The sequence below is a fragment of the Phacochoerus africanus genome, chromosome 9 (assembly GCF_016906955.1).
Source record: "Phacochoerus africanus isolate WHEZ1 chromosome 9, ROS_Pafr_v1, whole genome shotgun sequence".
Classification (NCBI taxonomy): domain Eukaryota; kingdom Metazoa; phylum Chordata; class Mammalia; order Artiodactyla; family Suidae; genus Phacochoerus; species Phacochoerus africanus.
The window spans coordinates 35,476,693-35,504,341 of NC_062552.1; the positions used below are offsets into that span (position 1 = coordinate 35,476,693).

Here is a 27,649-nt window from a genome sequence, read left to right on the forward strand (position 1 = left end):
CATATGGAGGTTCCCAGGCTAGGGGTTGAATCGGAGCTGTAGCCACCGGCCTACGCCAGAGCCACAGCAACGCGGGATCCGAGCCGCGTCTGCAACCTACACCACAGCTCACGGCAACGCTGGATCGTTAACCCACTGAGCAAGGGCAGGGACCGAACCCGCAACCTCATTGGTTCCTAGTCGGATTCGTTAACCAATGCGCCACGACGGGAACTCCTGTTTTACTAGAAATTTTAATGTAGCCATAGTCTATGAAGTAGTGTGAGGCTTGAAAGATATTTATGAATTCTCATGTTAGCAGTGTTTTGTTAATATAAGATGCAACTCAAGCTGGCACATACTTGTCTATAAGTGTGTTATTGTTATGCCTCTAGAAGTAATTCATGTCAGGGTAACAAATGATCTAAGGCTATTCAGCATGAAACATTTGGGATTATGCATTTCAATTCTTAAAAACATAACCGAAAGTGCCTATTTGTATGAATAATGTTCATGTAGAACTCAAATGTAGGGTAGAAAAAAATCTTCCTCTACATCCTAGGAGTTCACAACTCAATAGTGTTTAATAACTATTTCTTACTGATATTGAGCCTGGTTATCAGAAATATAGGATAGAGATTTAATTCAGATAAATCTCCTTAAAGAAGCCCAGTTTGGGGTTTAGGTGTGGAAATGGGTTTGAAATTATGAGGTGTATCATATTTTGTAGTTGGACACATTTTTCCAATATTCCCTCCCAGAGATTAAATCACAATCCATAAAAATAATCTAACACTGCATTACAGCTCTCTTAGATCCACCCAGAAAAGTATTGCAGTTCATAGCACAAAAGCTAACCATTCTTGGTCCCTTTATATTTCTGGATCTGATTTATGGTTTGTAGACGCTTTGCATTCACTTATCAAAGTTTTGAGCACTGATCATGTGTCAGATACTGTGTCTTAGCACCTGGCGTATCCAAAACTATTATTATGCTCCTAAGAAGTCAGTAGTCCGGGAAAGAGAGGCATATCAACAGGACTGGAAGCAGAAATCTGGAATAAGTAATGCCAACAATTGTTTATTTGTAGCTTTGCAAGCCACGCTTTTTGTGCGACATCCAGAAACAGGGAAGTTGCTGGTTAATTTTGATCCCAAAATTTTAGAAGTTGTTCGGGAAACTAAGTGCATGATAAAAATGAAGCTGGATGTACCAGAACAGGCAAAAAGATTGCTAAAATTGGAAAGTAAATTGAAAGGAGATAAATTGTATTTGCAGGTAAGATAGATTCTATTTTCTAGTTCTTTGGAAAGAAGTTTCGTTTTTTGTGTGTGTTTTTTAAAAAAAAGACATCTTTATGCTGACATGGCACTGAGAAGAAATTTATTATTATGTTGATTCCTTTAATTTTTTCAGCTTTATTGAGACATAGTTGACAAATAAAATTGTAAGATATTGAAAGTGTATATCGATGATTTGATGTACATGTCTGTTATTAAAAGATTCCTTCCATCTAGTCAGTTAACTAACATATCTGTCACTATATATATCTGTATCTATGATATATAGATATAGATTTATATATATGATATACATAGATTTAGATATAAGAATATTTAAGTTCCATTCTCTTAGCAAATTTCAATTATATGATAATGTATTTTCAACTACAGTCACCATATTATATATTAGCTCCTCAGACCTTATTCATCTTATAGCTGAAAGTTTGTACTCATTTACCAATACCTCCCTATTTCCTCTACCCCACTGCCCCTGGCAACTGCTTTTCTACTCTCTATTTTTACGAGTTTGGCTTTTTTTAGTTCTGCATATAAACAATATGATACAGTATCTGTCTTTCTCTGATTTATTTTGCTTAACACAATGCATTAAAGGTCCATCCATGTTGTTACAAATGGCAAGGTGTCCTTCTTTCTCATGGTTGAACAATATTCCACATATACCACCTCATCTTCATCCCTTCCTCTGCTGACAGACAGTTTCCATATTTTGGCTATTGTGACTAATACAGCAGTGAACATTCAGGTGCATATATCTTTTCAAATTAGTGTTCTTATATTCTTTGAGTAAATACCCAAAAGTGGAACTGCTGGATAATATGGTAGTTCTACTTTAGTTTTTTGAGGAATCATTTTTTTCATAATGGTTGCATCAGTCTGCATTCCCACCAACAGTGCCCGAGTATACTTATTTTCTACATCCTCGCCAGCATTTGTTATTTATTTTATTTTATTTTATTTTATTTTTGTCTTCTTAGGGCTGCACCTGTGGCATTTGGAGTTTTCCAGGCCAGGGGTCCAATCGGAGCTGTAGATGCCGGCCTACACCACAGCCACAGCAACTTAAGATCCGAACCGAGTCTGAGACCTACACCACAGCTCACGGCAACACCAGATACTTAACCCACTGAGCGAGGTCAGGGATCGAACCTGTGTCTTCATGGATGCTAGTCGGGTTCCTTAACCACTGAGCCAGGATGGGAACTCCTATTTTCTTTTTGTGTTAAAAGCTATTCTGATAGATGTGAGATGGTATCTCATTATGGTCTTAATTTGCATTTCCCTGTGATTTATGGTCACTATTGGCTACTTTTAAGTCTTCTTTAGTAAAAGGTCTCTTTAGTTCATGTTTCTATTGGTTGCATTTAAGTCTTTAGTAAAAGGTCTATTCAGTTCCTTTGCCTATGTTTTAACTGGATTGCTTGCTATTGAGTTGTGTGAGTTCTTTATATATTTTAGATATTAACTCTTTACCAGATATATGATTTATAAATATTTTTTCCCATTATATAGGTTGTCTTGTCATTTTGTTGATGGTTTTCTTTGTTGTGCAGATGTTTATTAGTTTGATGTAGTCTCACATTTATTTTTGCTTTTATTACTTGTGCTTTTGGTGTTAAACCCCCAAAAAAATCATGGCTAAGACTGATAAAAGGTTACCCTATGTTTACTTCTAGGAATTTTACAGTTTCAGGTTTTACATTTAAGGCTTTAATCCATTTTGAGTTAGTTTTTGTGTATAGTATAAGATAGCGGTCCAGTTTCATACTTTTGCATGTGGCTGTCCAGTTTTCTGATGTCATTTATTGACGAGACTCTCCTTTGGCCATTGTACATTTTTGGCTCCTAGTATACTCTTGTTTCCTTGTAAATAAGTTGACTATATATATGCATGGTTTTGTTTAGTTTTTTTTTTGTTGTTTTGCTTTGTTTTGTTTTTGTCTTTTTGCCATTTCTTGGGCCGCTTCCGCGGCACATGGAGGTTCCCAGGCTAGGGGTGGAATCAGAGCTGTAGCCACTGGCCTACGCCAGAGCCACAGCAACGCAGGATCTGAGCTGTGTCTGCAACCTACACCACAGTGCATGGCAACTCCAGATCCTTAACCCACTGAGCAAGGGCAGGGACCGAACCTGCAACCTCATGGTTCCTAGTCGGATTTGTTAACCACTGCGCCACGACGGGAACTCCAATATATATACATGGATTTATTTCTGGGCTCCAAATTCTATTCTGTTCCACTGTCTTTTAAAAAAATTTTTTTATTATAGCTGATTTTCCATTGTCGATTCTTGATAGCTTTAAAATACTGATGTGCAAACAAAAGACAAGATTGGAGTTGAAAAGCAGAAAGTGAAAATATTATCAGAAATCACATTTAGGAGTTCCCATCATAGCTCAGCAGAAACGAATCTGACTAGTATCCATGAGGATGCAGGTTTGATCCCTGGCCTTGCTTAGTGGGTTAATGATCCCGCATTGCCCTGAGCTGTGGTGTAGGTCGCCGATGTGGCTCAGATATGGCATTGCTGTGGCTGTGGCATAGGCCAATGGCTACAGCTCCAATTCAACCCCACCTGGGAACTTCCATATGGCCCTAAAAAAAAAAAAAAAAGAATCAGACTTATACTTCTGGATAGTGACAGTGATGAATAGTGAGCTTTAAAAATTCTTAATACTATAATTTTATAAATTAAGTGCATTATATTTTATAATATAATATTAAGGATGCTAGTAAGATATAAATTAATGAAGTAGGCTGATTGTAAAATGACATGAGTGGAAAATGATTCTCCACCTTGTGGGGGAAAATGTAGGAACCACAGAAAAGTTCAGAGTAATAGAAGAGAGAGTCTCAAAACCAGTTTTTTAAAATAACAGCTTTATTGAGATATGATTCACTACCATATAATTCATTCATTTGATGTATACAATTTAATGGTTTTAATATATTCATAAAGTTCCAGAAACATTACCATAACCAATTTTAGAACATTGTCATCTTTCTCCAAAGAAACCCCACATCTATTAGCAGTCACTCCTCATTCCCCCCCCCACACTTTCTACATCCTCCCCTGACAACCACTAATCTTCTTACTGTCTCTATGGATTTGCCTATTCTGGGCATTTCGTACAAATGAAATCATTCATTATGCAGTGTTTTGTGATTCACTTCTTTAACCTAGCAGAGTATTTTCAAAGTTCGTTCATAATTGTGCCAGGTATCAGTACCTCATTCCTTTTCATGGCCACATAATATTCCTTTGCATGATTCTACCACATTTTAGTTATCCATTCATTTGTCCATGGATATTTGGGTTGTTTCCATTTTTTACATTATGAGGAATACTGCTATGAACACTTGTACACAAGCTTTTGTGGGGACATATGTTTTCATTCTCTTAGGGATATACTTAGGAGTAAAATTGCTGAGTTTCAGTAACTTGGTAACTCTATGTTTAACCTTTTGAATAACTGATACACTCTGTTTTCCAAAAAGGCTACATTACTTTATATTCCCACCAGCAGTGGGTGATGGTTCCACTTTCCACATCCTTACCAACGCCTGTTAAATCTCTTTTTCATTTGAACTTCATTTGGTTGTCAAGTGGTATTTCCATGTAGTTTTGATTTGCATTTTCTCCTTGGCCATTCACAGATCTTTGGAGGAATGTCTCTTCAAATTGTTGCCTTGGAGTTCCCATCGTGGCGCAGTGGTTAACGAATCCGACTTGGAACCATGAGGTTGCGGGTTCGGTCCCTGCCCTTGCTCAGTGGGTTAACGATCCGGCGTTGCCGTGAACTGTGGTGTAGGTTGCAGAAGTGGCTCGGATCCCGCGTTGCTGTGGCTCTGGCGTAGGCTAGTGGCTACAGCTCCGATTCGACCCCTAGCCTGGGAACCTCCATATGCTGCGGGAGCGGCCCAAGAAATAGCAAAAAGACAAAAAAAAAAAAAAATTTGTTGCCTATCTATCTATCTATTTATTTATTTATTTATTTATTTTTGCTTTTTAGGGCCGTGGGTGCCGCATGTAAAAGTTCCCAGGCTAGGGGGTCAAATTGGAGCTGCAGCTAACAGCCTACACCACAGCCACAGCAACTCCAGTTCTGAGGTACATCTGTGACGTACACCACAACTCACAGCAATGCTGGATCCTTAACCCACTGCACGAGGCCAAGGATTGGACCTGGGTCCTCATGGATACTAGTTGGGTTCATTTCCGCTGAGCCACAATGGGAACTCCCAGATTGTTGTCCATTTAAAAATCGCGTTGATTGTCTTTTTTTTTTTATTATTGAGTTGTAAAAATTCATCACATGCTCTGGATACAAATCTCTTATATCAATTTCAATTTGCAGATATTTTCTTCTTTTCTGTAGGTTGTCTTTTCATTTTCTTGCTAGTATTCTTTGAAGCACAAAGATTTTAAAAGGTTGACGAAGTCTGATTCATTTTTTCTTTTGTCCCTTGTGTTTTAGTGTCAATTTCTAAGAAATTTCTGTTTATTCCAATCACAAAGATTTATGCAATATGCCTTGATCTAGGAGTTTAATAGTTTTAGCTCTTGTCAAAATATTATTTGTTATATATATTAAAAACCTCAGGGGAGCATTGACATTGTGGAAACTTTGGCTTCCGCATCAAGCCCTCCTAGCTTTTCATATTGGCTAGTTGTGACTTTAGAGGATTAAGTGTCAAAGTACTGTTATAAATTAAGGTTCATATCAGGAGCCCTGCATCTTACAGGATTTTAGTTAGTATTGAATGATATTATGAAAGTTAAAATCCTTTGCCAAGTGTTGCATGTGCAGAAAAGTTCAACTACAATAACAGAAGAGGAGGAAAAGAATTAATAACTTTGAAACTACTAAGTAAACATTAAAACAGTTTAATGTTATTAATTTGGGGAAGAATTAACTTGAGTCCACACATTCCATTACACAGTGCAGTAAATTACAAAATAGTCAAAAATCGATCGTTACGGTTCATCTCTAAAAAATATCTAGAAGCAAATAGAAAATTCTGATTGTGTACGCATTTATTTTGATTCAAGAAGATAAGTGTGGCATCACTGGTAAGTATGTTGCAACATGTCAGAAGACCAGGAACAGAAGGGGAAAAATGTGTAATGACAGACATCGTGAAAAGGTATTTGTCCACGCCACTTGAAATAGCATAAATCTAGAAAGACAAATAATAATTATGAAGACTGGAAATCTAGAAATCTCCAATGACTTAATGTTTAAAGGGGATGCTTGGGTAATTTACAGGTGAGGCAGAAGTATAGCAGATTAGTATAAATAAGCAGCCCCCATCTTGCCAGGGCTTTTTGAGGAAGTAGATATAATGAAACCTTCCTGGTACGAATCAAAATATGACTGTTGCTTTAAAATAAATTAAAGTGAAACATGCTGTTTTGACTTTTAACAGGGTCTTCTTCAGTATTATGATGAGTTATGTCAGGAAGTGCCTCCTGTGTTTGTCAATCTGATGGCCCCTAAAATGAAAAAGGTTGGTAATGTTGAAGGTTCTCATTGATTTCCCTGTCCTTTAAAATTAGATTCCAGTTCTATAGATTATGGATTGTAGAGCATACATTCTTGCCCAGTCCCTCTTTCTAGTTAAACTTTATAGCTCTGTTTTTCCTCCAGAATGATTACTTGTCTAAATTTTGTTGCCTTTAAAAACAAATAAATCTAAATAATGAGCACTTGCTAAGAATCCATGATTGCTTCAATGACAGCCAAAGGTGATTAAAAACAAAAAGTCACCTTTACTAGCTGTAGTGGAGGGGAAATAAAATTAAGGAAATACAGCCTATAATATTTCCAGGTAATAAAAAAGGCAGCTTTAAAAAATAAATACAGATGCCCCTTTTTTTATAGTGGAAACTTTTTTCTTTTCTAGGTGGAATCTGTGCTGAGACAAGGGCTCACAATATTAACATGGTCATCTTTAACGCTCGAAAGCTTTTTTCAAGAAGTTGATTCAGTTTTAGATATGTTCAGTCAGCTCTTAAAGAAGGTATGAGAGATAATTTTTTAAAGCCACATACATTAATACTCAGGCTCTAAGTAATAGTTTTGATTATCTATGAAAGCTCTTTAAGGGGTGTGACTTTTAATTGAGTTTTAAAAAAGCTTTATGTTTCTTTAGCTAATTTGGGGCCTTTTCACTTAGGGTTGCCTAGTTTTTGTCCCTGAATTACCTTGCCTTTAATATGTTAAAATGATGGTTGAGAATGTAGTTTAAAAAATGGGATAATTGTAGACTGTGGAAGATGGCAGAATGGAGTGCTTAAATATTAATCATCTGATGTTAATGCAATGAGGCAGTCATTCAGTTGGAGACTTTTTGATCTCTGACATGTTTGCTGCAGAAAGCATGCATATTTTTTAGATGCACTTGTCTGTCTGTGGCGGCAGCACTGTGTAATAGACAAAACCCAGAGGCTTGGCAGTCAGCTAAATCTAGGTAGGATTCTTTGACTTTCACCAGCTATGTGTTCCTCTTCAGGTTACTTGATTTCTCTGACCCTGGGTTTCTCTAGCTGTAAAACTGGGAGAGTAATGATTCATGCACTGGAATGAAGATCGAAGGAACACATGTTGTTGCTGCCCAATAAAACTTCAGTTCCACATGAAGCTTTCTTTGCAGATGTACTCCTAATATTCCCACCAAATTATGCTTGGCTCAGGATGCAAGTACCCAGATATAGCCTTCTAAATTAGTTTATAACTCAAGTGCATTTTGGATGAGAGAAGAATTTTCTTCCACATGTGTTTTCTTACTGGTAGATCAGTGACTTGTGTGAAATGCATATTGATACAGTTCTCAAGGAGATAGCCAAAACGGTGTTAATTTCCCTGCCTGAAGGTGGTGCTACCAGAGTAGAAGACATGTTGACACTCAATGAGGTATGCATTTATGTCTTATATTTTATTCATAGAAATATTGGTTTATAAACCTAAAATATGAATTTGCATTCTTGAAGAAGAAATCTGTATCAGTGGCATTTAGACATTCTGGTTTTTTGGTGTGTTTTTTTGTTTGTTTTTTGACATCATCAGCTCTAAGGACTTAGAAGGTGTCAACAGCTCAAGCCCATAGTCACACCCTGGACATTATCCTAATAATGTTCTCAGCTTCATGCTGCAGTTCCCCAGGCTCCTGTCAATGTACAGGATCTAACTGGTCTCCCTGCCTCCATATTTTTCCCCATCCTGTCCATCATCCTCCACATTGCCACCAGATCTGATCGTGGAAACTCCCTAGCTTAAATCCTTCAATGGCAGTGGCCTCCAGTCCCTAGAGGATAACGTCTGTTCTCCTCAGCCTCACATTATATCGACCTTATTTGAATACCTGTTTATCTTCCACTGGCTCAAAAGTGCAAAGACGGGAACACTGTGATCATTTCTGAGGTCTGACACATAACACAATCTCTCTCAAAAGCACTCACTTTAGAAGTTAGGTCTCTGAGTAGTTCTTTTCAAGTTCCCTTCATTTATTTCTGCCAAATCCCTACCAATGATCAAGATTCCCTTCTATAAAATCAAGGTGGGTACTGGGCTGAGGGTTACCTCTCCTTCTACCGTTTTAAGAATTATCTTCTCCATAATGCATAGGATCTTAAAATCATTTATTCTGAGCGTTGGGGCCACATGCTTGATGACAGCTATTTTCCATTTTTAAAAAATTAAAGTATTTTCCATAATAGTCATCTGAGTGGATGTGAAATGGTATCTCATTGTGGTTTTGATTTGCATTTCTCTAATGACTACCGATGTTGAGCATCTTTTCATGTGCTCATTGGCCATTTGTATATTTCTTTGGAAAAATGTCTATTCAAGTTTTTTTTTTTAATGTTCTGTATTTGTTGAAGAATAGGACCATTTGTGTTGTAGAATTTTCTGTGTTCTGGATTTTGCTGATCATTTCCTAGGAGTGTGATTTAAAATGTTAATATATTCCTCTATCCCCTGAATTTCCTTTATATTTTAATTAGCTCTGGAGGATTGATTCAGTTCAGCTTCAATTTCTTTTTCTTTTCCTGACAGAGTAGCTAGCAGGTGACACTAAGTACATCAAATCAGGAGGCACATTTTATCAGGTTGTTTCCCTTTTCATGATATTAAGATTAATTAGTGGGCTCAGGTACAGTTAGCTTCATGCATCATTATGAAGTTTCCCACCAACCTTTTACCTAAAGAGTTAGCAGCTTTTGATTATTATTGCCTGGAGTCATTATTGTTGCCCCGAGCTTGCAAAATGTTGATTTTCTAATTTTAGCATTTATGGATAAATATTTCTATAAAGAAGAAATTTCCCCCATTAACTGGTTACAGTGAAATAATGTATATCTAGAAAAGTCAGGGGCAGTGCTTCAATTTTCCCTCTATATTCCAGTTTTTAAAATAATGAGTTGGTTCACTGGCAACTTCTAAAATACCCGTTGGGGTTTAAATTATTTAAAGATCATTATGAATTTATGGAGTATTATATATTGAGGGATTCAGCCCATTGCAATCATTCTTCTTCTTCTTTTTTTTTTTTTTTTTTTGTCCTTTTGCCTTTTCTAGGGCCGCTCCCGCAGGCATAAGGAGGCTCCCAGGCTAGAGGTCCAATTGGAACTGTAGACTCCAGCCTATGCCAGAGCCACAGCAACGCCAGATCCAGATACGAGCCGTGTCTGCGACCTACACCATAGCTCATGGCAACACTGGATCCTTAACCTACTAAGTGAGGCCAGGGATCAAACTCACAAACTCATGGTTCTCAGTCGGATTCATTAACCACTGAGCCACGACGGGAACTCCTCGTTATTCTTTTCATGTTTAAATTTTCCCATCTTTGTCCAGTGGGATACTTCAGGATGGCCTCTCTGTTTTTGATATGACTCCAGTAGTCTTCGAAAGCTTTCTTGCTTCCTAGAACCATTGGCTACTTAGGCTCATCTTATACATTCCTGATTCCAGATCTGGGATTACTCATTTTGCCAGTCAGCCTTTATTCCTTTCAGTGTTACTGGTAGAAAATGGTATTTGGAGATCACCCTCTGGGTGCTAGGAAAGGCACTCATTTTTAACTTTTAGTTTTTTTTGTTTGTTTGTTTTTTGGCTGCAGAGTGCAGCAGCTTAATGTAGAATCTCAGTTCCCAGACCAGGGATTGAACTTGGGCTGCAGCAGTGAAAGTACTGAATCCTAACCATCAGACTACCAGGGACCTCCCAACTTTTAGCTATTTTTGTAGTATTATTTCTAACTCTTAATGATGTACTTGGGGTACTATTTCTTGAGTTGGCAAATAGAGTTTGCTCTGTTTCCTGGGTTCTCTGTTATTGTAGAAGGGAGAGCCCTTCAAATGCTGTATGGGTCTTTTTTCAGCAATTAAAGTTTTCCAAAGAAGTCTTCTGTTTCCTGCCTGGGTATGAGGGTAATTTCCTTCCTGTCATTTTCTTCTCTCTCCTCCTAGACTGTGCATGCTTCATACCAGGTCTTCCTTATAAACAAACGGAATGCAAAGGAGTAGGGAAATTTCTACATTGTTTTCTTTCATTCTGCCCCTTACAGTGAAAATCATTTCCATTGGTATGTATATGCTACTGTTCTGACACTATCCCAAGAAAATTTACCCTGAACATATAAACAAAGAACTTTCACGTGTATAGAAAGAGAAACATCCCACAAATGAGGGAAGTTGCGACAGATTAAGGTGATCAGATGTGAATGTGGTGGCTACGCTGATGGCACAGGCCACCATACAGGAGGTGGAGCTTTCCACCCCTGTCAATCCCTGTGCCCCGGCCACTGGCCCTCTAGGAACCTCAGATCCAGTAAGACGTGGGCTGCCTTCCCACAAACCTGTCACTGGGTGGATCGTTATATTGAAGACAGAATAAGATTTGTACTGACAAAGCAAGGCTGATAACACTTGGGGCAGAAATCAGTCTTGGAAACATGTCTTTTTGAGGGGACAAGGTTAGTTTGCACCAACCAGAGCTTTCAGACCGTCTCGGGAACCAGGGTTGTTTGTACTCAGGGCCAGTGTTGCTTATCTTTGTCTCTAATTGTGCTTGTAGGACAGATTATGTTAATTATTAAAAAGCTATCTACTGTCAGCTTCAGATTGGCCTTCTGCTCTGTGATGCTGGGGCTGGGACTCTGCAAACTATACCTATCCTTGGCCAGCTGGCTCCCTTTAAGGCCTTGCGGTGGGGGTGATAGGAGGAGGGTGGAGGAGAGCGAAGGGACTTGCTTGTTCCTGTTTTGCCTCCTGTTGCCAACACCATCACATGAGCTACGGCTCTTTGCCTTGGCAGTGGCCGTTAGTCCCAGGCCCTAGCTTTTTCCAGCATTTCCAGAATCAGCCTCGTGTGCCTCTTAGATGTACCAGCATCATGAAGTCCCCCTCTGAGCTCCTGAGGCAGCAGTGTCAGCCAGGCACCTCCCTCATTTCCCAGCTCCACATTCTAATTACCTGTCCCTCCTCCCCCTGCCACACCCCAGGATGGATGCTGTTTCCTGCAGTTACTAAATCTCTGTGACCTCTGTGTCCCCTTTTGCCTTTTTGGTCCTCCTTAACAATTTTTAAAATATTAAATATTTGAGTTCCCTGGTTGCCTAGTGGGTTAAGGATCTGGTTGTTACTGCTGTGGCTCAGGTTCAATCCCTGGCCGGGGAACTTTTACATGCCGCAGGCATGCCCCCTGCCCCCATTAAATATTAAAATAACTGGTGTGGCGTCTGTTTTCCTGACTGGACCCTAACTAACATATCTGAATATTGATAGATACACAAATGAAATAGATAATCAGGGAAATATTATCAAGTTATGACAGGAAAACACCAGGAAATGCAGGAAAGGGTATTAAAAATTCTATCAATGAAATCAACCTGGCTCCATAGAAACAGAAAGTAGGTTAGCAGTTGCCAGGGTGGTGGCATGGGGCCATGGGGAGTGACTGCCCCTGGGTACAGGATTCTTTTGGGGATGAAAATGTCCTGGGACTAGATAGCAGTGATGGTTGCATCTGTGAATATACTAAAAACCAATGAATTGTGCACTTCCCAAGGGCAAATTTGTGTTATATTAATTATACCTCAATTTTTTAAGATGGGGAGAGAAAAACCCAGAAAATCAGTTTGGCTGCCTTCTAGCCCATCCCTGGCCTGATCCTTGGCTTTGCAGTCTGTTCTCACTGAATTATAAGAATGGCCTTACTAACCTTCAAGGACTAATTAGTCTTCCTAAGAAGAGATGGGGTCCTGATTGGGAAAGGATGCTTTACTTTGTGCGGGCCCCCAACTGGTAGTGACACTGCATAGAGGTAGCTTTTGCAGTCTGGTTTGCCATGGCATTATTTTGTCACTTGTTAAATAAAAGAAGGTAGCTGAGCCCCTGGGTTGCCACCTGACACAGGGCATTTCTTTGCAGTGGAATGTGTTTCTTATTCCTGGCATTTATGGCAGTGTGTATTGTCATGCTCATCTGGGAGGATCTCATTCAGCAAGGATCAAATGTAAGTTCTTTGATCAGGGTTCAGGCACTAGGATGGAGCTGGAAGGTTGAGTATGGGTCAGTACTGGTGAAGATCCCAGCAGGCTAAGACAGCTCAGGAGTCCCAGGGGTGAAAGTCATGGGCACTGCGGGGGCTGAAGGCACCAGAGGAGGAAATTGTGCTTTTCGCATCCAGTAAAAGCTGGAACCATGTGGCAGGGCTCATCCCATAGGGGCTGAATGTGTGGAGAGACACAGCCTCTAGCAGAGATGCGGTCCCAGCCTCCTCTACTAAGCGGGGAGTGGGAGATAGCCCGCCTCTGGCTCTCCTTCCTCTGCCAGTACTTCCCATTGGGCCCAACCCAACTGGAAGTCAGAGACTAACCCAGGAGCCAGCTTCCCTCTGCACAGAGCAGGGCAGGCAAGAGCTGAGTGGACTGCAGGGGGCAAATGGAGAATAACCAGCACCCGGAGAGTCTGGCAAGCTGGCCTTGACAGAGTTGCAGGGATCATTCATAGTTCTCTGAATTCAAGTCGTGTAAATAATTTTCATCATCAGAGCTCTTGGTACATTGCTGGCTGCTTCTGCATCCCACTTTTCTTTCCTTCTGGTTCCATGGAGAAAGTTCCCACCTCTTTTCATGATTGAGGTCCTCCCTGTGGCTCTGGATTCCATGTCTTCTTGGCAGACTCACTCTACCAATTTCCCTCCGTCTTCTAGATCTTCAGCTTTGTCCTCTTTACTGGACCCTCCCCCCAGCAGTCTAATATGCTCTCCTCTATTCCTGGCCAGCAAACCAAAACCTTCCTACATCTGCCTCACTTCCCATTCACAACTAGACTGCTCCAAATCCTCCCACAGGCTGCCTCCACTTTCCCGTCTCTCATTTCTCTGCTCCTCCCCACCTCCCCTGATCCCTGCTTCAGATTGCTTCTAGCACTAGCTATTATTTTGGACAACTTTATTGAGATATAATTCACATACCATAGAATTCACCCATTTAAAGTGTATCGTTAAATGGTTTTATTATGGTCACAGAACTGTGCAACTGTCACCACAGTCAACTTAGAACATCTCCTCACCTCAAAAGAAATGCCATACTTATTAGCAGTCATTAACCTTTTCCTCTGAACCTTTCCAGCCCTAGGCAGCCACTAATCTACCTTCTGCCTCTACAGATTTGCTTTGTAGACATTTCGTACAAGTGGCATCATAGAGTACCTGGTATTTTGTGGTACTGTATGATTTTTGCTGAGCGAAGATGGCTTTTTTCTCTGAGTGAAGACACCGCTTTCACGGTGTCTTCAAAGTTCATTTATACTGTCTCATGTGTCAGTACTACATTTCTTTTTATTGCTGAATAATAGTGCATTGCGTGGATGGACCACGTTTTAGTTACCCGTTCATCAGTTGATGGACGTTTGGGTTGTTTCCACTTTTTGGCCGTTATGAATAATGATGCTGTGAACATAAATGTATAAGTTTTTGCACGGACGTGTTTTCATTTCTCTTGGGTATATATTTAGGAGTGGAATTGTTGGGTCATATGTTAACTCAGCATTTAACCTTTTGAAGACCTGTTCTGCAGCCAGAGTGGCTGCATTATTTTACATTCCTATTTGTCTCTTTGATCACAGCCTTCCTCGTGGGTTTGAAGTGGGTATCTTGTTTGTAGTTCCCTAATGAAAGGCTAGTGTGTCGAGCACTTTTTCATGTGCTTATTGACCTTTCATATATCTTCTTTTAGAAATGTCTATTCACGTCTTTTGCTCATTTTAAAATTGGGTTATCTGTCTTTTTGTTTTTCTTAGTTGTAATAGTTGTTTGTATGTTCTAGATAGCGGTCCCTTATCAGATTGCAGTTTTCCTCCCATTCTGTTCATTGTCTGTTCCCTTTTTGGATGATGTCCTTTGAAGCCCCAAATGTTTAAATTTTGATGATGTCCAGTTTATCTAATTATTCATTTGTTACTCTGCTTTGGTGTCATATCTAAGAAAACTTTGCCTAAACCATGATCACGAAGACCCCCACGCTTATATTTTTCTTGTAAGAGTTTAATCGTTTTCACCCTTTACATTTAGATCTGTAATTCATTTTGAGGTTTTTGTGTGTGTGTGTGTACAGTGTAAGGAAAGGATCTAGTTTCATTCTTCTGCAGGTGGATATTGAGTTGTCCTGGCACCAATTGTCGAATACCATTAACTTTGTTTTTATATAATATTGGAAATGTACAGAAGAGTTTCTCCCACTTATTCTTGTGGACATGTTCTTTTAACAGAAAATATTACTTTATATTATTTTGTTGAGGTTTCCAGAGATATCAAGGAAGTACTAAGAGAAACGTATGTGTTTAATCTGTGATGTAGTCTGGTTCCTTCCTTAGGGGATCACAGATCAAGTGGAGGGGCGTGTATTGAAATGCAGGTGTCCCACTTTCCATGATTAGCTGGATGTGTCCATTTGCTTCACATCTGTTTTCCCTGAAGTGGCTCTCAGCCACCACAGTCATTCCAAAGTTTAGCACTGTGTGGAATAACTTAGAAAGGATGGATTGAAGGAATCATCAAGCAGGGTCAGGAGAGTTGGTCTTTAGGTGGGACTAAGAAATGATGATGGGTTCAAATACACATGAGGTGGTGTAACTGGTGGTGAGGGCGGACAGGGAGCAGGGCAGACTTAGACATCTCAATCTAGTAGCCAAGAAAGGAGCACGTGCGGGCAGTACATGGGAACTGTGGGGTCTCCCAAGGCTTTTCTGGGGAGATGTTTGCATGGAAAGGCTTGGGTTCCTTCTCAGAAGTGGTTTTTGAAGGCCCCCACTGGCTGCCACCATTTACTTTTCTCTTTCCTCATGCATGGGCATGGTGAGTATATCAAAAGACCTGTTCAATTTTATACACTGGTTTGCTTTGCCGAATATAACTTGCCCTTCACTTCTTCCTAAAGCCTTTGCCGACTATTAGAAAAACTCAGAAAGGCAAAGCAAAGGCTTTTGGAATCACGCGAAGCTGGTTTCAAACCACCGACTCTGTGACCTTGGGCAAATGTTTAATTCTTTCTGAAACTCAGTTTTCTCATCTGTGAAACGGGGGTGGTAATATTACCTATCTCAAGAGGTTGTCATTTAATTAAATGAATCTATACACATAAAGATCTTAAACTGATGCCTGGCATACTGTACCATACTCAATTTCAAAAACCTCATCTCATTTGGATCTCAGAATTACACTTTGGATTGTCATTGTCCTTTTTTTAAAATTTTTTTTATTACTCAAATGAATTTATCACATCTGTAGTTGTATAATGATCATAACAATCCGATTTCACAGGATTTCCATCCCACAACCCAAGCACATCCCCCCACCCCCCAAACTGTCTCCTCTGGAGACCGTAAGTTTTTCAATGTCTGTGAGTCAGCATCTGTTCTGCAAAGAAGTTCAGTCTGTCCTTTTTTTCAAATTCCACATGTCAGTGAAAGTATTTGATGTTGGTGTCTCATTGTATGGCTGACTTCACTTAACATGATAATTTCTAGGTCCATCCATATTGGTAATAATGCTGGTATTTCATTCATTTTAATGGCTGAGTAATATTCCATGGTGTCTGTGTACCACATCTTCTGGATCCACTCCTCTGTCGATGGACATTTAGGTTGTTTCCATGTCTTGGCTATTGCAAATAGTGCTGCAATGAACATCGGAGTACATGTGTCTTTGCGAGTCACAGTTTTCTCTGGATAGATGCCCAGGAGTGGGATTGCTCCATTTGGTAGTTCTATTTTTAGTTTTCTGAAGAATCTCCATACTGTTTTCCACAGTGGTTGCACCAATTTACATTCCCACCAACAGTGTACTAGTGTTCCTTTTTCTCCACAGCCTCTCCAGCACTTATTGTTTGTAGACTTTTGGATGATGGCCATTCTGGCCTGGTGTAAGGTGGTACCTCATAGTGGTTTTGATTTGCATTTCTTCTCCTTTTCTTAGCCTAAGACATAGCAGCTGTCTCAAGCTGCGTGTAGCCACTGACAGTTAGGGGATATGAAACATTACGCTATTGGCCACTATTCCAGGTATTTTCAAATGGCATTAGTTATCGTTTGATAAGATGAAGTCATATTAATGATTTTCATAGTATTTTTAAGTATCTGGAAATAAATGGTCTTTTCTTTCATTAATAGACATATACAAAGGAATGGGCTGAGGTTCTAAACCACAAGAGTAAGCATGTGGAAGAAGCTGTTAAAGAGCTTATATCAATATTTGAGACTATTTATGAAGTTAAGTACAGTGGGAAAACAGCAAAACAGTTACCAGGTAATGTGGCTTGTTATAATGTTTGAATCACAAGAGTTGTAGATACCTTCTCAAATAGGTACCTTGGGCATAGCAGGTACCATTTTCCAGACCTCCAGGAGAGCAGGTGTTCAGCCTAAACCATACTGTTTGCACAAACTGTTTATGCCCTGTGAGCCCTTTCTATGTGTTAGGGAATGGTGGGCCCCCTTCTGAAATCCAAGTTCCCAGGCACCAATTGAGGACCAGCCTTACAAGCAGACCTTTCCGTGGATAGATATGTTACTGTTACTATTATTTTTTTTGTACAGCATTCTGCCACGCTGGTTGTCACACTGTGTGGGATGCAGGCCAGGAAGGGTGACAGACATCTCCTGTTGCACAGGACAACCCCCGACAAAAAGGAATGTCATTAGTGCTGAGGTTGAGAAACTCAGAGCTTAAATAAGTATCCACAACATGTCTTCTTTCTCTTAGAGGTTTTCCATTTAGTTTTCACCAGAAGTATCAAAAACACAAACATACCAGCTTATTAAGACAGCAAGCTCAAAAGGTAAACAGATATTTTAGAAAGATTACATGGAAAACCCTCTTTAAGCGTTTTTTTTAATTCAAGATACTAAGTATATAGTTAAAGAGTGTATTCCTTAGTAGAATGAACATATTTAAAGAGTATATTTCTTAGTAGAATGTCAATTCTATTGAGATGGGTGATTTAAATTGCATTTAAGCATGATTCCTACAGAAACATATTTTTTAACTTTTAAATTAAGTGTTTTTTGGAGTTCCCATTGTGGGAACCCGACATGGTATTCATGAGGATGTGGGTTTGACTCCTGGCCATGCTCAGTGACTTAAGAATCTGGCGTTGCCGCAAACTGTGGTATAGGTTGCGGATACGGCTCAGATCCAGTGTTGCCGTGGCTCTGGCGTAGGCTGTAGCTGAAGCTCCAATTTGATCTCTGACCCGGGAACTTCCATGTGCTGCAGGTACAGCCATAAAAAGAAGAAAAAATTAAGAATTTTTAAAGAAGGTGTTTCCCAAGAATTGGTCATATAGAATAAGCTAAATGCTAAATATTAAATGTTATATTTTTCTTTTGCCTTTTATCTCTAGAACAGAGGAAGCACGTTGTTTTTGGAAGTGAAACTGAAGAGGGTGAAAGTGCTGATTATGAGGCTAATATTGGGTCTGAGGTTGATGTTAATGATAAAGAGGATGAATTTAAAAAGGTATTTAGTGTAAAACAAACCTATACAATTTCATAGAATTATGAACTCATATGGTTGTAGATAACCCCAAATAGTGCTTTTTTCCCCAGGCTGTTCTGCCACCAATCTATATGGATTCATAACCAATTGGATTTATAACAAAGTCTAGAAAATATAATTTTCAGTTCACACTGCAGGATCTGACAAGACACAGCAATCCTTACAGTTTTTCCCCAACGTCATCAACTTTTAATGTGATTCTGTCCATTAGTTTGTGTCGTTATCTCCCCCTCTTGTGACCGACCATCTCATATAGCAAATGTCACATCTGGGATTGTAGTGCCAATCCATTTGACTCCGAGTGGAGAACTTAATTCTCAGTTATTGTTTGTAATGGAGTTACCTATATTGCAGAACCAGATTTTGGTTCACTAGGGGCCCAGGGATTTGGATTTTTTATCAGCACCACGGCTTGCTTGTGCACAGTCCTGCAGGAGGAACCCCGTGTGGGCAGATTTTCGCATTACCTGCCAATGTGTTGGGGATGAAAGTTGAGGAGGCAGCTCAGAGATTTTCCCTCCTCCTTAGGCCTCCCCTTTGGTCCTAAGTCACCTCAGAATGCTGCCCTCACACTTGTGCTTGTTCTTGCTTTCTCCCGCTCCTGTCAGTTTTCTTTAAATCCTCTGTACTCATACATTTTTTTTTTTTTTTGGCCACACCTGCAGCATGTGCAAGTTCCCAGGCCACGGATGGAACCACACCACAGCAGTGACCCGAGCTGACCCAGTCTCAGAGGGGCGGGTGGAGGGTGGAGAGGAACTGTATGGCCAGAACCTGGTCCTGGATGTGTGACTCACTGTGCAAGCGAGACGTGGTCCTCAGGTCCCTGCTCAGACCCTCGCTCAGTGTTTTCCTGCGCTCTGACGAATAAACTTGGCTCCTTCTCCTCTGGATGGAAAGAGGGCTTGGAGACAGGGGCAAACCCTGGTCCCAACGTGGTCTCAGTTTCATCCCTTTTATTTTGGTGTCATACATTTAAAACATGCTTATACACCAAGCTGAGGTTTTTGAGGCTGGAGACTAAATAGCCTCTTGTGCCCTCACCTCTAAGCATTGAGAGGTGCCCCCCACCTAAGTGCTTCAGTTTTGTCGAGTGAATTATTGAATATTGAGCCATCAGGATGATTTTCAATTAGCTGTTTTTGAATTTTGGTTTTTGAATAAGGCCTTGTCATTTCTAGGGTGTGTATGAAAGCAAGCTTCTCATATATTCTTATTTGTTTTCAAAATAAACAAGTAATTTAGGATGGAATTTATTTCTACAATATAATTGAAATCATATAGTTTATTATTTTTCGTCTTTCACATGTCACTTCTAATATTGTATTATTGCTTCAGGGGCGTTAGCGTTTTTATTTTTTTGTACCAAATTTAATATGATTTCTCATTACAGGAATGTAAAGAGGTCTATGCTTTTTTCTCTCATCAATTACTAGACAGTCTTCAAAAAGCTACACGGTTGTCTTTGGACACAATGAAAAGAAGAATATTTGTTGCAAGGCAAGTTAAAAATCTGCTAAATTATGTGTCTGGTAATACTGTCAGAACATCATGGTAAAGTACCTTTTATTTTTATTAGTTAATTTAAAAAATTATAAAATTTAAAACATGGCATTTATGAAAAGACTGTATGAAAACATATATGTACTACTGCAAGAACAGTGATAAATGAACAACTGTGTTCCCAGCACCCAGGCTGAGACAAAGACCACTGACCACTATTACCCCCTTACCGGTCCTTTCTGCTCTGAGCAGATACCTTCTCTCACTTGTGTTTTTTTGTTCTCTTTCTGGTGTCCTTTACTGAGTTTAAAAACATTCAAATTTATCAATAATCTCCTTAGTAATTTGTGGTTTTTTATGTCTTTTAAAAGAAATCTTTCCCCACTTCATAATGTCTTATGAAAGTTTTATAGTTTCACCTTTTACAGTTAGGGATTTAATCCACATGGTATTGATTTTTGCATTTAGTGTGAGATAGGAGACCAGTATGTTTTATCCCATATGATTAATTCATTAACCAAGAAAAAGTTGTTGAAAAATTGATTTTTTTTCTTTTGGTATGGTTATTTACATTGGGTCTATAGATAAATTTGGAGAGAATTAGCACCCTTACAATACTGGGTCTTTCGTTCAGAGTCATGGATTACCTCTCCATTTATATATCTTCTTTAATGTTTCTCATTGAAGTTTTATAATTCTCTGTGTAAAAGTCTTGTGTATTTTGGTAGGTTTATTCCTTGGTTATTCATTGCTGAATTTTAAATTCAGCTGTTAAAATCTCCCAGTTGATTGTGAAGTTGTCAAATTTTCCTTCAGTTTTGGTCAGTCCTTATATCTTTTTAAAAAATTATTATTATTTTATGGCTGCACCTGTGGCATATGGAAATTCCTGGGCCAGGGGTTGAATCAGAGATGAAGCTGGGGCCTATGCCACAGCCACAGCAACACTGGATCAAAGCCACATCTGTGACCTTTGTTGTGGCTTACAGCAACGCCAGATCCTTAACCCACTGAGCCAGGCCATTGATCAAACCTGCATCCTCACAGAGATAGCATTGGGTCCTTAACCTACTGACCCACAACAGGTACTCCTTGTTTTATATCTTTTAAGGCTAAGTTGTTAGATGCACGCAAAATCATAGTAGTTAAATTTGCTTAGAGCACTGTTTTGTTTATTTTTATTTGATGAATATCTTTATCCATATATATATATATTTGTCTTTTAGGGCCGCACCTGCAGCATACGGAGGTTCCCAGGCTAGGGGTTGAATCAGAACTGTAGCTGCCGACCTACGCCAGAGCCACAGCAATGCAGGATCCGAGCCATGTCTGTGACCTACACCACAGCTCCTGGCAATGCTGGATCCTTAACCCACTGAGCGAGGCCAGGGATTGAACCTGCGCCCTCATGGATGCTAGTTGGGTTTGCTAACTGCTCAGCCATGACAGGAACTCCTCTTTATCCATATTAATTCTGATTTCTCAGATTCTTTTTAGCCTGTTGTTAATTTTACTTTTTTGGTATATCATTTTCTATCATTTAAGCTTTTCTGTGCAGCTTTTTATTTTACCTCTTAAAAGCCTCATATACCTGATTATTTTTATTCAATCTGATTATCTCTACCTTTTACTAGTGTTAAATCTACTTATATTTTTATAATTTTAAAAATATAGTTACATTTCCTTTACATTTTATATTGTGGTTTCTTCTTATTATCCTTTTTCTTTGGTTCATTTTATTATCTCTGTTATCATTAGAATGGATAATTTTTCCCTTTTATTCTCCTTCCCATACTTCAGTTCTTTAACTAATTACCTTTAAATTTAGAATGTATATATATTTAGCTCCAGTTTTAAAGAAGTACTGTTGGTGGGTTTTTTTTTTTCAGATTTTTCATCTTATTTCTAACTAACAGGGCCTTGACATGAACTGTACCTACTTTATCATTGTTGTTTGATGTTTTACTTTTATTATGGGAAGTTTGTTTATTATAATTTTGACTGGAATGGGGACACAGATCAGGCAGAGGGAGATAATTTGCAGCTCCAATGTGTATCATTCATTTCTTGTACTCACATGTCTGTCTGCATGTCTGTACTTCTGTCTGAGCATAACTAATATTGCTTCAAAAGGTAGTTTGGGGAAAACTTGACCAGAAACCTCCTGTTTAATCTTACCTCCTGTTTAATCTTGCAAAAATATATATATATATATATGAAGGTGTATACTTTTTGTTGATGAGCTCTAGCATCTGCTGTGGGGTTAGGGAAAAGGAGTGTTTTTAGTAAACATTGTGAAGTGGTTATTACTGAGAGAGAGCAACATTAAAATTCTAGAAAATGGATAGGAGACTAATGTTTCACTTAGAAGAATATTAAATCATTGAATTTTCTTATTTTATGAACTAATTCATGAAATTTATGCTTCCATTGTCAGTAACATTCTCCACGTGTAATTCAGTATTTTGAAAATTGTCATTTTTTAGGATTGGAAGTTGTTGCATAACCAAACTATTTATGAAATTTTAGGTTAAGGTTTGTAAGTTAAATGTCCATCTTATTACAGCCCTTATGGACGAAAGCGGTCAGATGATGTTATTTCCTTTATAAAATCTGAAGTACATCTTGCAATTCCTAATGTGGTAAGTACTGCTAAACAGTCAAGATAATATAATGATGTTTTGATAATGTCTTTAAGAGGTATAGCATTAAAACCAAGTTTTATTTGAAGGAATCTTTTTGCACTATGTATTTTTTTCCTTCACCTCAGTATTTAGCAAAAATAAAAACGGGTGTCATTGCGGGGGGATTGAGAGAGAGGGAGGGGAGGAGGGAGGGGAGGGAGGGAGGAGGAGGGAGGTGAGGGGGGAGGAGGGAGGGGAGGGAAGGTAAGAAAAGAAGGAAGAATGAAAGAAAGGGAAGGAGGAAGGGTATAGTTATCTTTAGCCCCGCTTCTCTCATCCCTCTCTCCTCCCCTGTTTTCTTCCCTCCCCCCCCCCTCGCCTCGTAGCCGTCTTATCGCCTTCCCCATTCCCCCCAACTATACTACCTTCAATCTACGCTTTTCTTTCCTACTTAAACTCTCTACCCTCCCCCCGTCCTCCCCCCCTCACCCCCTTCCCGCCTCCGCATACTTCCTTAGTATTATCCTTTAGTTCATTTTAAAACGCCGCCCCACCTCCCCTCTTGCGCTTAAGCCCGTAGGTCCTTTTCAACTACTTCGCTTTCCTACTTCCTTCGTTTAAAGCTTTCAATCTGGTTCATTCTTTCTTGATACCAACTTATTTATCTTTTTCGGTGCTCATATAGGCTGGGTGCTCTCTGGCAAAGGAAGGAAGGAGAGGAAGGAAGGAAGGAAGGAAGGAAGGGAGAGGGAGGGAGGGAGGGAGGGAGGGAGGGGAGGGAGGGAGGAAGGAAGGACGGAAGGAAGAAGGGGGGGGAGTAGGGAAGGGAGAGGGCTGGAGGGAGTGGTGAGGGGAGGGATTGGTACTTCAGTAAGGAACGAAGGAATGAAGGTCGGAGGACAAATTCGTAAGCATCACCTCCACTCACTAACCTCCACTCCCTCCCTCCTTGCTTGCTTGCTTGCTTTTTAGTGCCACAGGTATGGCATGTGGAAATTCCTAGGCTAGGGGTCGAACTGGAGCTGCAGCTGCTGACCTATGCCGCAGTCACAGCAACGCTGGATCTGAGCTGTGTCTACACCACAGCTCACAGCAAAGCCAGATCCTTAATCCACTGAGCAAGGCCAAGGATCAAACCCTCACCCTCATGGATACTAGTTGGGTTTATAACCTGCTGAGCCACAACAGGAACTCCCCAAATGTATCATTTACATCTACTATAAAAAATTACTTCTGCATAGCTTATGGTGTATTGAAGCTTGGTGTAAGAGTTAATTGTCAGTTTGAAAGTACCCTACAAATTGTCTTGCTTTTTCTTACTTCAGACATTAAATTATCTAAGTAAGACCATCTCAAAAGTCCCAATCCCCACCTTGAACTGTGAGGCAACCCACAGCAAGATGGAAACAAAGGAAGAAAGAAAGAGCCTATGCCCGAGCATACAGATCCCTTATGCCCTCCCCTGGCACTTGTCCATACCACCACCCCAGCTGTTTATTGGCAGCTGGAACACCAAGCCACACAGGATGACTAGGTGTATTCTGTGATGGCCCAAGGGTTAAAGGTCAGGCAGGAACAACCTATGGCTCCCCTAACACCACATTTACGCAGTCTGGCTTCTTGGAGGATAGCTTATTTTCTTATTTGGCACATTTCAAAGAGTTGAGGTCAGAATTGTGGCAGTATGGCTTCTTCAGTTATTTTTCTTCATAGACATCCCGCGTGCCCACAGTATTTGGCTGCATCCAGCCACCCTCACAGAGAAAGGATGGCAATACTATGTTTTACCTTTATGCCTGTAGGAATTGGCATGATGTGAAAACTTGGAGATTGATCAAGACTGCAGCCTACCTTCCTCTCTTCAGAGCAGCCTTCCCTGGGCCAGTGGAGGCTTTCCCCATGCAGTGGGGTGAACAGGGGTGGTGAGAATAAGAGGGATGGATGGTATGTGTTGGCAGTGCCAGGAACTTGTTTCTTCTTCCCACAGGTAATGGTTCCTAGTTTGGATGACATTCAGCAAGCCATTAACAGTATGATCCAGTTAACCCTGGAGGTCAGCAGGGGAGTGGCTCACTGGGGGCAACAGCAGACCCGTCAGATCAAGCCTGTCATTAACAGTCCCTCGCGTACCACTACTGACCTGGCCCATCCAAGCACAGGAAAGCAGCCGAAGAAGGAAGATAGTAAGAGTGTTAAAAAGAAATCTCAGATCAATAGAATCTTAGAATTATAATAGTTACTAAATGGTTTTTCTGATTCTTCTTGGATATGATGCTTATATAGATATTTTAAAAGTCATTTTTTTGTATGTTTGTGGGTTAAATTTTGCATTTAAAAAACTGGTGTTTTGGTGTTCCCATCATGGCGCAGTGGAAACGAATCCTACTAGGAACCATGAGGTTGTGGGTTTGATCCCTGGCCTCGCTCAGTGGGTTAAAGATGCAGTGCTGCAGTGAGCTGTGGTGTAGGTCACAGACGCGGCTGGGATCCTGCGTTGCTGCGGCTGTGGTGTAGGCTGGCCAGCTATAGCTTCGATTGGATCCCTAGCCTGGGAACCTCCATATGCTGCGTGTGCGGCCCTAAAAAGCAACAAAACAAAATAAAACAAAACCCCAAAAAACAAACAAACAAAAAAACTGGTATTTTCCATCTTCTGTCTTAAACATAACATGCAGACATTTCTTTTCAGATTTTGGTCATGGATGTAGAAGGGTGTATCACTCTTCTGCTATCATAGTCTTGGATTCAAAGTTAATAATGAAAATCCTGAGAACTAATTTTACTTTCAGCATTATATTTGGTCTGGAAAACCTAGTTAGAACATGGTGCTTAGAAAATATGAGTCATGTGTTCTTGTGCATAAAGTATATATAAGTTACTCTCTTAAATATATATGAATGTGATATGACATCCAAAATCCCATGGACATTTTTGGACTTTCTTGTATAGAAAGCCAAACTCATTTTCTTTTCCTTTTTCTTCCTTTCATTTTTGCTGTTCTGCCACATTAAAATTTTATTTATTTATTTTAAACAAAAGTCTCGTAGATATTTAAGGTATACAGTAGGATTTTTTCATTTTTATGCATTTATTAATTGAGTAATCATTTATATAATTATTTCAGAGGCAAATAAATTGATAAGAACAAGCCATTGATTTTATTAACAAATACGAAAAGTAGGTTAGCATAGAATGGTAGTTGATAGAGCCATGAGAATCCTTCTTGTTAGATTTCATACTATATTTAAATCCTTTCTACCACATTCCTGACCTCTTCTTCAACTCTTCCAGTGACTGGGAACACACTTTATTTAAAAAGTATGAATATTAGACCAACATCTACATTTTTTTTTTGTGAGTTCCATCCAGTGTACTCAGTTCTGTCTTCTGGAACAACAGAGAACAAGTAAAGACTATTTTGTTATCATAGTTGTTCAAATATTTTATAATTTCCATGCCTTGTCAAGTTCAACACTGACAGGAGAATTTTCTAAGTCCATTAAAGGTCATATAAGATGGGATTTCCCGTTGTGGCTCAGTGGGTTAAGAACCTGACATACTGTTACAGCAGGATGTTTTGATATATGTATTCATTTGTGAAGTGGTTAACACAACCGAAGTAAATTCATTGTCTTCTATAGTTTTTTGTGGGTGTGGTGAGAACACTTGAGGTCTACTCTCTTAGCAAAGTTCAAGTATACATTATTATTAACTATAGTATACATTTATGTAACTATAAACTGTAGTATACGTTTCCAGAATTTATTCATCTTATTACTGGAAATTTGTGCCTTTGATCCACATCTCCCTTTTTCTTCTACTCTCCTGCCAGCCTCTGGTCCACCATTCTTCTCTCTGTTATTATTAATTTGGATTTGTTTTTCAATGAAATATAATTCAGCCTTAAAAAAAAGAGAAAGAAATCTTGCCATTTGTGACTGCATGAATGAAGCTGGAGGACATTATCTGAAAATAAAATTAAGGAAATTTCATTCAGAGGCGTATCATAAAGTATGAAATAAGTTTAACAGAAGAAGTGTAAGCCCTGTATGCTGGACATCATAGAACATTGCTGAAAGTTACTCAATGGAGAGATATACCATGTTCATGGATTGGAAGATTTGATACTGTTAAGATGGCTATTTTTTCCACATTGACCTATGTTTTTATTTAATGCTATCTCTATCAAAATCCCAGAAGGCTGCTTTGCAGAAATTGACAAGCTGATTATAAATTTGAATATGGAATTGGGAAATTCAAAGGCCCTACAATAGCCAAAACAATTTTGCAAAAGAATACTAAAGCTGGAGGACTTGCACTACTTGGTTTCAAAACATGCTATAAAGCTACAATAATCAAAACAATGTGGTGTTTGCCTAAGGATAGCCATATAGATCAATGGGACACAACAGAGAATCAAAAAATAAACACTTTTAAGAATCAATTGATTTTCTGAAAAGTTATCAAGTCAAATTAATGGGATAATGGGTAGTCTTTTCAACACATGGTGCTGGAACAATTAAATATACATATGCAAAAAATGGACTTTTACCTCACACTATACTTAAAAATTAACTAAAAGTGATAAATATTTTAGAAGAAAACATAGGAGGAAATTTTTGTGATTTGGGGTTAGATGAAGATTTCTTAGCTATGACAGCAATGCATGATCTAAAAGAAAAAAATGATAAATTGGACTTCAACCAAATTAAAAACTTTTGCTCTTCAAAAGACACAACTGAGGAGATGGGATTAAGATGGTGGAGTAGAAGGATTGGAGCTCACCTCCTCTCATGAAAATAACAAAATTACAACCAACTGCTGAACAACCACTAAAATAGACTGGAAACTACCAAAAAAGATATCCCATACCAAAAGACAAAGAAGAGGCCACAGTGAGGTGGTACAAGGGTCAATCACATGCTATAAACAACCCCATACCCACCCTGTGGGCAGCCACAGACTGGAAAGCGGCTCATCCACGGGAGTGAGAGTTCTGAGCCCCACGTCAGGCTCCCATGCCTCGGGATCTGGCATTGGTAGGAGCATTGGCATTGAAGGCTAGCAGGCATTGTGTGCAGGAGCTCCATGGGACTGGGGGAAATGGAGATTCTACTCTTTAAAGGGGCACACAGGCTTTTAGGTGCACTGGGTCCCAGGGCAATACAGAGACTCC

General features: G+C 39.5%; 1 protein-coding gene across 1 annotated transcript in view; it reads left to right on the forward strand.

Moving 5' to 3' along the window:
* Positions 1–27,649, forward strand: part of DNAH8 (dynein axonemal heavy chain 8) — a 269,859-nt gene that overhangs the window by 38,280 nt on the left and 203,930 nt on the right. The window contains 9 exon segments of the mRNA XM_047797103.1: positions 1,071–1,258; positions 6,711–6,791; positions 7,188–7,304; positions 8,078–8,197; positions 16,960–17,095; positions 18,192–18,307; positions 19,740–19,846; positions 22,416–22,491; positions 24,461–24,656. Of these exon segments, the coding sequence (XP_047653059.1) occupies positions 1,071–1,258; positions 6,711–6,791; positions 7,188–7,304; positions 8,078–8,197; positions 16,960–17,095; positions 18,192–18,307; positions 19,740–19,846; positions 22,416–22,491; positions 24,461–24,656 (1,137 nt within the window).